At 36.7% G+C, this 12,532-nt stretch overlaps 1 protein-coding gene across 1 annotated transcript in view; it reads left to right on the top strand.

Annotated features, from left to right (window-relative positions):
- The window catches only part of LOC127425641 (ephrin-A3-like), a 155,729-nt gene extending 147,083 nt beyond the window's left edge, over window positions 1-8,646 (top strand). The window contains exon 5 of the mRNA XM_051671835.1: window positions 6,661-8,646. Coding sequence (XP_051527795.1) covers window positions 6,661-6,779 — 119 coding nt within the window. The 3' untranslated portion in view covers window positions 6,780-8,646. The remainder of the gene's footprint in view (window positions 1-6,660) is intronic.
- The last annotated feature ends 3,886 nt before the right edge of the window (window positions 8,647-12,532 follow it).

Below are 12,532 nucleotides of genomic sequence, written 5' to 3'. Positions count from 1 at the left end.
ACTTTGCAAGATATTTGCAAGTCTTGCTGTGTTAAACTGTTTTGCTTGATTTGTATGCTTTCACACTTGCCTATGGTTATTTCCTATTTTAATCTGGCTAATTGGCATCTGAGATGTTCTCTTAAAGTCAGGATGACCATTAAGCCAGTTAGAATACAATAGTTTGGTTTCTAAAATAAAAATCCCATTTATTTTCTCCAAAGGCAAGCAAAGTTTTAACAATAACATATAAACTTTTAAATGTAGACCTACCGTGAGCTCCGAGGTTGTTAATCGATGGTATATGCTTTGCTGAAGCCATCAGTCTGCATTATTTCAACTTCATTTTTTCAAAAAGCACGCTAATTAGCAGAATTCGTGGTGAAGAACTACTCTATCCATGAGTCCTGAAGCAAAAACATCCACGAATCAGAGAATCGGGCAAAACAGAGCGCGACAAAAAGCTATGCAGCAACTGCCCACTCTCATGACGCATTGTGAATGACGTTGGTCTCAATACACTCTCAAACTGCTCTTAAAAAATTCAAATGTAGAAATGGACTGTAGTTCATTCCCTCATTAAAGATGTTAATTACACCGTCTTGCACAGTACCTTTGCCTTTTTGTCTGATTTTCCAATGCTTTTCTGCTTTAAATCAAAGTTTACAATGTTGTGATTCACCTCGGAGCTGGTTGGTTTGGTTCATGGCTTAGAACTCTGTTTTTGAAGATTTTTTTAAAAACCCAATTGAGAAAATGAATGGGAAAAACACTTCTAGAACCAAGATGGCTGAAAAAGTGAGCGGACACTGTTGCGCTCTATAAACTCTCAAAGTGGCCAGGGGTTGGCAAATAACAAACAACTGTATTTATTATTACCCTCATTTATACAAAGATTGCTTCTGAGAAACCATTTTAGATTGAGCTGTAAATTTGCATTTAGATGTATTTAGATACATCTAAAATGCCCAAACATTCGGCAAATACCCAGTTCACAACAGGACGACGGAAAGTTCATGCAGGCACACCCCAGGGCCCTACACTACACAACGCACATATCTCACACAAATGCCACTTCTTCTAAGAAACCATTTTAGGTGGTACTGCAAATAATGTGCATTTAGACTCATCTACAATTCCCAAACATATGGCAAATGCTCAAGTTCACATCAGGACTGATGGACGGGTCATCCGGGCACACAGCATTCTGGGAACTGGATTCACAGCTTGGCTCAATGCCCACATATCCTTGCTACTAAAACACATAACATAACAAATAGCTGTCACTTCATACTGCCCTAGGCATTCAAAAGCACTCTAGCAGTAGGGCATCTGTGCATTAACACACACACACATGTGTGTTAATGCACAGAGCATTAAAATGGAAACTGGTTCATGTGTCCATTCATGACACATGGACAGTGCATAAACCAGATGACCCTTTATTTGTCCCCAAATTCTACATCTAAAGAGTGGTGCCCAACTGGTGGACTGCAAGTCTGTTCTGATCACGGGCAACAGGTTAAAAAAAAAACTATGCTAAATGCAAATAATAAAATGCAAAATACTAATGGAATTGTGCATTGTTAGGAAAGCAAAATAAATAGGCTTTTCAACTTTTAAAAGAGAAGAGAAACACTTCCCATATTTTTTGTTGTTGACGTCAATGGCTGAGCATCCAAACAAACTCTACAAAATTCATCTGTCACTCGATAGAAGCATGCCAAATTAAAGTAGGCATAGGATAAGCATGGTTAGAGCTGACTACAATTTTTTTTGTACAGTGAAATATTGGCTGTTGTAAGCAGGACATCATTGAATCTATATATATATATATATATATATATATATATATATATATATATATATATATATATATATATTGCTGGCCAAAAGGTTGGAATAATGTACAGATTTTGCTCTTATGGAAAGAAATTGGTACTTTTATTCACCAAAGTGACATTCAACTGATCACAATGTATAGTCAGGACATTAATAACATGAAAAATTACTTCTTAAACTACTTCAGAGTTCTCATCAAAAAATCCTCCATGTGCAGCAATGACAGCTTTGCAGATCCTTGGCATTCTAGCTGTCAGTTTGTCCAGATACACAGGTGACATTTCACCCCACGCTTCCTGTAACACTTGCCATAGATGTGGCTGTCTAGTTGGGCAATTCTCACACACCTTACAGTCTAGCTGATCCCACAAAAGCTCAATGGGGTTAAGATCCATAACACTCTTTTCCAATTATCTGTTGTCCAATGTCTGTTTCTTTGTCCAATCTAACCATTTCTTTTTGTTTTTCTGTTTCAAAAGTGGCTATTTCTTTGCAATTCTTCCCATAAGGCCTGCACCCCTGAGTCTTCTCTTTACTGTTGTACATGAAACTGGTGTTGAGCGGGTAGAATTCAATGAAGCTGTCAGCAGAGGACATGTGAGGCATCTATTTCTCAAATTAGAGACTCTGATGTACTTATCCTCTTGTTTAGTTGTACATCTGGCCTTCCACATCTCTTTCTGTCCTTGATAGAGCCAGTTGTCCTTTGTCTTTGAAGACTGTAGTGTACACCTTTGTATGAAATCTTCAGTTTTTTGGCAATTTCAAGCCTTCATTTCAAGCCTTCATAGCCTTCATTCCTCAAAACAATGGTTGACTGATGAGTTTCTAGAGAAAGCGGTTTCTTTTTTGCCATTTTTGACCTAATGTTGACCTTAAAACATGCCAGTCTATTGCATACTTAGGCAACTCAAAAACAAACACAAAGACAATGTTAAGCTTCATTTAACTAACCAAATAGCTTTCAGCAGTGTTTGATATAATGGCAAGTGATTTTCTAGTACCAAATTAGCAATTTAGCATGATTACTCAAGGATAAGGTGTTGCAGTGATGGCTGCTGGAAATGGGGCCTGTCTAGATTTGATTAAAAATTACTTTTTTTTTCAAATAGTGATGGTGCTATTTTTTACATCAGTAATGTCCTGACTATACTTTGTGATCAGTTGAATGCCACTTTGGTGAATTAAAGTACCAATTTCCTTCTGAAACAGCAAAATCTGTACATTATTCCAAACTTTTGGTCGCCATTGTATGTGTATATGTTTGTGTGTGTGTGTGTGTGTGTGTGTGTGTGTGTGTGTGTGTGTATATATATATATATATATATATATATATATATATATATATATATATATATATATATATATAAAATTAAATGTATATCATCATTTACTCACCCTCATGCAAAATCTGTATGACATTCTTTCTTCTGCAGAAAACAAACGAAGAGTTTTAGAAGAATGTCTCAGCTTTGTACAATGCAAGTAATTGGGGTCCAAAATTTTCAAGCTCCAAAAAGCACAAATGCAGCATAAAAGTAATCCATAAAACTCCAGTGGCTTAATCCATGTCTTCTGAAGCGATCCAATTGATTTTGGGTAAGAACAGACCAAAATGTAACTAAATGTTTACTGTACATCTTGCCATTGCAGTCTCGAGACATGATCATGATTTCAAGCTTGATTGAAATCAAGTGTAATCGAGCTTGAAATCATGATCACCAAGGAGGCTGCAGATGTCAAAATTTATAGTGAAAATTGAGTTACATTTTTGTAACTGACCAAAACTGACTGGATCACTTCAGAAGACATGGATTAAACCACTGGAGTCGTATCGATTACTTTAATACTGCCTTTATGTGCTTTTTGGAGCTTCAAAGTTTTTGACCCCATTCACTTGCATTTTATGGAGCTTCAGACCTGATATATTCTTCTAAAAATCTTTCTTTGTGTTCAGCAGAATAAAAACGAAAGTCATGGATATCTGGAATGGCATGAGGGTGAGTAAATGATCAGAGAATTTTCATTTTTGGGTGAACTATTTCTTTAACAATGCTAGTACTGTGTTGCGCTGACACTTGATGTCCAATATAAAATCTGGGTCCTGAAGCAAAACCAATTGAGAAACACTGCTCTAAAGCTTTGTCAACTCCTTGTTTAAATGACCTAACTATTCAATAAAACGTTTTACTGACAGGTCAACAGCCGTATTAAAAGTAAACATTCCTTTACAAATTTACAGTGCAGCGTTCTTGAGGAGTCAGTGGTACTTCTTTTTTTCCTGTCAAAAATGCCATCATTTATGCTGACGCTGCACTATAAAAGCTTTTCTGCTTAAGAGTGTGCATGACACACATTATATAGTGGGTTTCAGGGATTATTCTCCATCAAAAAGATTTGATAAGATAGGGTTATGGATTTCTAAAACATAAAGCAATACAATCACTACTCTTAAAAGACTTTGAAATTTAAATGCAGCCTTAAGTTTAAACCCATGAGACCTAATATCTCTATTTCACCATGCCAGGTTTCAGGACAAGAGGTTCTGTACTGAGCCGAAAGCACTTTTATTTCTTATTTTTGGACAATTGTCTCTTTATTTGATGGATAATGTTGAAAGTGATTAAATTATTGGGGATATGGGATCAGGGTATGTTGCAGGCCAAACTCAAACTCACATCACCCACATGAGCACCATGGCCCTCATTTACTCACCCTCATGTCATTCCAAACCTGTATGACTCTTTATTCCATGGAATACAAAAGAAAATGTTTGGCAGAATGTGAGCCTCAGTCACCATTCACTTTTATCGCATCTGTTTTCCACACAAAGAAAGTGAATGGTGACTGAGGCTAACATTTTGCATAACAACTTCTTTTGGTGTTTCATGGAAGAAAGCAAGTCATATGAGTTCAAAATGAAATGAGGGTGAGTAAATGTTGACACAATTTTTATTTTTGGGGTTAACTATCCATTTAATGGTTAGGGGTTAGGGAGAAGGTTAGGATAACACGTCCTACTTGGCAAATTAACTGAGCAAAGAACTGAGCAGAACCAGTCGTTGAATTTTTACATGCCTGAGTCAACAGTAACAAATTCCAGACAGGTCCACAACGTGTTGATATGTCCATTGAGAGGTGTACCTATGTTCACCCATGTCTGAGCATCCATATTCATCATACTGTACAATGTGGCTACTACAGATAAAAAATGTCATATATTGTCTCTCTTGTTTTATTTGTTTCTGGTTAATATTCTTCCCAGTCTTTTGTAAACATTTATATCTCCAAGTTTTATAGATAAGATTTCTTTCTTTCTTTTCTACAGTCTTTCTTTTTCTCATTCTCTATCTGTCTTTCTGATTATTTTCATCACCAGTAACTCTTGCAGAATGTTATATTGAGTTTTGGGGCCAGTAATAATACAGAGAATGAATGGATGTGTTTTATCTGTTTATGTGTTCTTATATTTCAAAAAGGCTGTAGGGGAAACCGAGGAACCAATACAGTTGCTGTAGGTGATGACATTACTCAAAGAGAAAAAGAGAAATCATGATTTTTCCTGATCTCTTTTCACATTTTCTGTTTTTTAGTAGGTGGGTCTTCAAGAATTTGATGTCTTTGTTGGGGGGGGGGTTCTTCGGAGTGACTATTTGCACTAAGTGTAAATGGCACCTGCCACAGCGTTTTTTTTTTTTGTTTGTTTTTTTTTTGTGCAGTGGATTAGCAGTTACCGAACACCAGACACATTCAAATGCAGTAAGTTAAATTAAAGGAATAGTTCACCCAAAAATGAAAATTCTCTCATCATTTACTCACCATCGTGCCATCCCAGATGTGTATGACTTTCTTTCTTCTGCACAAACGAAGAATATCTCAGCTCTGTTGGTCTATACAATGCAAGTGAATGGTGATCAGACCTTTTGAAGCTCAAAAATCACATGAAGGCCACATATAAGTAATCCATACAACTCCAGTGGTTTAATCTATGTCTTCTGAAGCGATATGAGAGGTGTGGGTGAGAAACTGATAAATATTTAAGTCCTTTTTTTTACCGTAAATCTCCACTTTCACGTCCACATTCTTTCAGATTTTGAAAGTGAAAGTGGAGATTTCGGGTAAAAAAGAACTTAAATATTGACCTGTTTCTCACCCACACCTATCATATTGCTTCAGAAGACATAGATTAAACCACTGGAGTTGTATGGATTACTTTTATGTGGCATTTATGTGATTTTTGGAGCTTCAGAAGTCTGATCACCATTCACTTGCATTGTATAGACCAACAGAGCTGAGATATTCTTCTTCGTTTGTGCAGAAGAAAGAAAGTCATACACATCTGGGATGGCATGAGGGTGAGTAAATGATGAGAGAAATTTCATTTTTGGCTGAACTATCCCTTTAAGGAGCCTGGTGTGGACACCAGTACACCAGCAATGAAAATGCATCTAATGCTCTTTTATACACATTTCAACAGGGTAAAAAAAAAATGTATTTGTGTGGCAAGTAACCTATTTTTTTCTATTTTGCCTGCCTTCCTTTTTTCTTTCCTTCCTTCCCTCCTTCCTTTTCTTTCTTTCCTCCCTTCTTTCTTATTTTCTTTCTTACTTTTTATTTTATTTTATTTATTTTATTTATTTCTGTCTTTTTTCTTTATTTATTTCCCTTATTTCCTTTCTTTTTCCTTTGCTTTTTGTTTCTTCCTATCTCTTTTTCTTTCTTTCTCTGCTTCTTTCTTCCTATCTTTTTTCTTTCTCTTTCTTTTTATCTCTCTCTCTCTTTCTTTCTTTCCCGTTTTTCCTTCCTTCTTTCCTGTCTTTCTGTCTCTCTTTCTCTCAGATGAGTTTAACCCTGAGGTCCCCAAACTGGAGAAGAGCGTAAGCGGCAGCAGTCCGTCTGGAGACCGACTGTTAATCACTGTGGCGACGCTCCTCCTCGCTGCTCTCCTCGTGTCCTAGCAACCATCTCCCTCTTTGACATTTCTGTGTCAGCAGGCCCGAGCGCTCCAAAACGATCGCATTTCGTTCAACCTGTGCGGGAGACTATTCAATCAGAACAGATTAACCACAAGTTGAACCCTAACATAGGAGCTAATTGTAGACCTACTGCACCCAAACCGTGGCCTTCGTCTCCACAATTTTGATACAAACTAAACTGGAACGGAGTAATAAGGACAACATGCTTCTCAAAGCATTGATTTCAGAATTTGCCTTTGTGAATGAATGTCCATTCTCCGTCCTCAAAAATACTGGAGGAAAACGAGTCCAGCAAGACAGTGAGGTCTCCCTACCTCCAGTTACACACATTCTTGGGTTAATGAACCCATCCAGACCATGACAGCTCTTGTGGGGGATACTTTGAAAGTGATTTGAAAATTGATTCAACAACCATTGCGAAGTGGTTAGTCCTCATTGTATGGATCTCTGCGGATGGACTCAAGGATTGGTGGATACCTTTGATCCTGTCTTAAAGTTCTGTTGCACCCTATACCTTCATGACTGCATTGTGTGTCAGTCATTGATAGTGCTGCAGAGAAACATAGCACATTCATCCCAGATCAATAAAACTCATTTGGCAGTTACTAAGTTCAGGTGTTAGGCTTATGAATCGATCACAGACCGGTGAAGCTGCGATTTCTGCTAGTTGCTGGGCTGATGTCGTGTCTGGGAGCTGTATTGGAAACAAAGTTTCCATCTATTTTCCTAGTTCCATTCCTGAACTTGGAAACTAGAGGCACATTACCAGCCAGACCATCACTTTTGTACGGTATATATTGGAAGGCCAAAAGAGTTTGGTCTTCATAGCAGTCTCTCAAAAAATCTTGAGTGTTTGACTTACATTGTAATAAAAGGGAATAAAGACAGACTGAATGATAGATAGATAAGACCGTTATTTCTTGTAGTATGTATATTATCATGGAAAGGTAGCGTTCAGTGATTGGCCGGTGGCTAAAGGGACATGCCACTGATTAGTATAGTAGACATTTTTGTAAGAGTGGTAGAGTCGTAAACTGCAATTCACTCTTTTATATCGAAGAATTGCAATGCAGAATTAGTTTTTACTGCACAACACATATTTAACTACTGCTCTTTGAGCAGTAACTTTATACACTTAATTTATTGATCATTTGATCCTTCTTGAAACTTTGAGTTTTCGTCTGCTTTCTTGAGGGATCTTCCCTCGTCTTTGCAAATACCAAATTATTTTGTTTGTTTTTTTGTTTGTTTCTGTTCATGTGCCAGCAAATTGAGTCGCTTCAATTCATAGTTACACTCTAGGGAAAAGGATATCCCTAATGCATTCATACATTGTCAACAACACTCTGTTATTATAGGTACATCATCTGCATAAGGAGAGTCATTATAGGACAATGTGAGGATGTTGTAGTCTATATTGGTGGGTGGGGCTGAGAGGTTATTAGGGTGGGGTTCTTACAGATGGGCGTGGCTTCAGTGCAGTAATGACATAAAGCATTCCTCATACCACTGCATAGTCCCCCATGTAGAAAATGTCAAGAGCGAATGTCTTTGTAAATTTGTTCGTAGGTATGTCTCATGAGCGTGCACTTTATGGGGGACCGTATAAAAGTGCGTGTATGCATTTTGGCGTTTTCATATTCATTTAGATACATATTTGTAGGTTTTGAATATTCAAACTTGAGTACGAGTTTTGGTGTCAAGAATGTGGCAGGCGATGACAAAAGCATTTAATCATTGCTGGAAACAAAAGTACCAGTCGCGTTTACCTTAGAATGACTACAAACATGTAAACAAATCATGAATGACAATTACAAGAATGAAACTTAATAAACCATTCTTATTTTAAGCATCGTTTTGGTCTTATTGTCTGAAGTTGTCTTATCGTTACCTTATTGTTGTTTATATTGTATTTGTTTATGTTCCGCAGAATTTTGACGTCAAAATGTTTTGTGTGAATTAGTTCAGCTGCACTATAAAGAGAGCCATTCGTGCTTAATTTAGAATAATAATTTTGTTTGTGCATTTGCTTTTTGTTATAGTTGAATACTGTTTTCAGCCACTCCTTTTCCTCACGGTATGCTGACTGTCAATCCAAAATCTGCAAAGAGCTACAACCTGTTCCTTGATTGAATATGACCAGGCACTATCAGAGTAAGCATTTATGTCATGCATAGTTTTATATTGACTGCTTTAAACTTGTGTTTGGTAATAAAAAGTAGATTTATACACACACAAAAAATCAGTTTCCAAAAGTTTGCGAACAGTGTTAGGGGTATTGTGTTAAAAGTAACATGTAAAAGCAACAAAAATGGTAATTGCATGCAAACTATATCATGTGGACAAAAAATTGTCCATATATACTGTATACACACACACACACATATATACACACACACACACACATATATATATATATATATATATATTATGGGTGTAACGGTACATGTATTCGTCCCAAACCGTCACGGCACTGACGTCACGGTTCGGTGCATGCAGTCAGATGAAGAATACATCTGACACAGGCGATCCACACTCCAATCCAGAAGGGGGCACGCGACAAAACAACAAAACCGCCACAACAGGAAAAAGAGCAGAAGAAGAAGAGACCATCTACACACCAACCCAAAACATGAATGGCTTCTCCTAATGCACAAGTTTTATTTTTCATTATTCTATTTATTTTGTACTTTATAACACAAGAGATGCTTTTCAGTTTTGTAGCTGATTGTGATCAAATACCTTTTGTTTTTTATCAACCCTACAAAAAAATATGGCCTATGCAAGAGTGCATTCTGTTTACTGCTTAGTGCTTTATACACTAAAGGAGGCTGTACAGTACCAACTACCTCAGGGGGTACTAAATGCCGCTAGGTGGAACAAACTGTAATTTGCACTACTGTCTGTTCAAAACAAATGAAAAGAAACCTAGCATTTGGGATTTGTTGCTTTTTCCTGTCGTACTGAACTCGTATCGAACCGTGACCCCAAAAATCGAGGTACGTAGCGAACCATGACTTCTGTGTACCGTTACACCCCTCTATATATACAGTATATATATATAAATACTCTATATACACAGTATTGTGCAAAAGTTTTATGCACTTGTGAAAAATTGCATAGTGAGGATTTCTTCAAAAATAATCCCATAAATAGTTTTAATTTACCAATTAATGTCATGACATAAGTCCAGTAAACATAAAAAAAAGATAAATCAATATTTGGTGTGACCACCTTTGCCTTCAAAACAGCATCAACTTTCCTACATACACCTAGACACAGTTTTTCTTGGTTGTTGGCAGATAGGATGTTCCAAGCTTCTTGGAGAATTTGCCGCAGTTCTCAATTGCTTATGTCTCTTCATGTAATCCCAAACTGACTTGATGTTCAGTGGGGGGCTCTGTGGGGGTCATGCCATCTGTTTACAAAAGGAATGTTTGGAGGTCTAAAATTTATATTTCCTATTGAGCTTAATTGACATTAAAGCTGAATATATGAATGACCATCTTAAGATAAAATTTGGGTGGGTGGGTGTGTCTTTCTGAGTCAAAAAGTGAGTAAGTATAATACATAAACATTTTTTATTGTTAAATTGTTGGCAAACAGTGATGGCAGGTTTTTTTTTTGCCGTACATGTTTTTTTTGTTGTTTTTTTTTTTTTGTTGCCATTCTGGAAAAGAGAGGGAGAGCGAATATAGCTACCAAATTACTTTCAATAAAAAGTAACAATGTAATTATTTACTTTTATTGAGTGTAATGCAATGATGTAATATCACTTTTAAAAGTCATATTCCCCACACTGTTTACTGAATAGCATTTACTTTAATTAGAGTTTTCAAACAGTCCTCACAATTGAGTCTGTTTCTAGAAGGTACATCTGTCTCTCCTTTTATCTCTCCATCTGTGTTCTTCCCTTTGGTCCTGTCTGTTAATTAATCTTGGCTCTATGTTTCATACCCAGACATACTCAAATTCAGGCAGACCAAACAGATGTCTATTTTCTTTGGTAAAAGGATCCTACAATGATGTGGATCTGACCTCAGAAACTCATGCAAAACACCTGGATAGGCTGCTTTTCTTACAACACACAAATCAAAAAACTTCAAGGTGCCCATCATTTGAGAACACGCACAAACACAACATAAAACACACTAACAGTCCTGGGAAGATGTTTTCGTTCCTCTCAGTTTCGTCCCTTCCATCTTTGGGAAAGCTGCCTTGGAGCAAAACGTGTTTGTGCACATCTGCCTGTCTTTGTTTCACCTTCTTTGCAAGAAAGTGTTTCTCAAATCCAAGGACATTTCATGTGCAATCGAAGAAAAAACTTTGGAATACAATGGTGATTAACAACAGTAATAAATATTAAAGCTGAAGTTATGGGCTATCGATCACGACATCAGTTGTCATGGTGACAAGGTGCATGTGAATTTCAAAATGAATGGATTGACATATGAAATGCCCTGACTGAACATAAGCTCTTTTTCTGGTGCCCTTTAGCAATTTGTGTAAGTGCACTCACAGCTGGTTTCCTTCAGGGGATACACATGCTACTCCCAGATTGTGGTGGGAACTCAGGCATTGTGAGGACCTGGCATTACAGTTAAGAGTCAATAATTAAATAGAGTGATAAGAATAAAGACAAACAACATGAATGGATAAGTAATTTTTTGTTGTTTTTACATAAAAAAAAAAAAAACTGAAATATCAACAAGTATATACACTGTAAAAAAGTCTTGTTTCAACTTAAAAAAGTGAGTGATACAAACAGTAACGTGTCCTAGTACTGATGCTGTGTGACATCAGTGCTCTTGGAATGTCTCTCGTCCAATCGGATTCCGGAACTAACTGTTGTATAACAATACATATAACAATAATAAACAGCAATATTTACCTACACATTTTTTCACTAAAACATTTTAACACATAAAAAATGCAATGCCATCTGTGAAATATTTTTGAGTGATGACATGAATCATTGAATCAGAGTTTGGAAATGATTCACTAAAATGGACTGTTTGAACTAATTCGCAGAGATGAACTGAACCTACCAACTCTAATGCCATTTTTGCAACAGAACTTTAAATAAGAGATGCTATTAAAACATTTCTTAACGCATTCTTACTCGCAAGTCTCGAGATAAAGGACACATTTAAATCATCATGATATGCACTAGTAAAATCATTATGAATATAACCTCAAGCCGTAATAAGACTATATAATGCATTTTGATGCTCATCAAAACGTAACTCTTGCCTTTTGAAACTAAAGGTCTCGTCGTGTAATCAACTGTAGTAAATGAGTTTGTGATTTCAGCCCTCGGCCTGGCACTGGGGGGGTTCATTAGCCTGCGGTTTACTACCAGAGAGTGTCATGTTCATCTGTGGACTCCAACTCCCAATTATCCTGCACCATTAACAACAGTAATGCTAAATATATAACGGTATATGCAATTAAGAGGCACGATGTCACTATTGGATCGCTTGATGATGATTGTATCACTCACACAGATGGTGCAACAACCAATGAGTACTAACAGAGCTCATGTTGTTCATTTAGAAATGGCATTTGGTCCAGTTTTAAATATCATGGCCTAGAAGTTCTAATTACACAAAGATTTCTGGACAGATTTGGATCATTTGAATTTTGGCAATAATGCTATATTTGTCAATTCGTGTTATATGCTAATGAAAAAGAAGTTAGCAATGGCAACACAATAATGTTCTTTTAATATGCAC

Source organism: Myxocyprinus asiaticus, chromosome 34 (assembly GCF_019703515.2).
Source record: "Myxocyprinus asiaticus isolate MX2 ecotype Aquarium Trade chromosome 34, UBuf_Myxa_2, whole genome shotgun sequence".
NCBI lineage: Eukaryota > Metazoa > Chordata > Actinopteri > Cypriniformes > Catostomidae > Myxocyprinus > Myxocyprinus asiaticus.
Note: the sequence above shows the minus strand (reverse complement) of the source record. Positions and strands in the feature narration are given on the sequence as shown.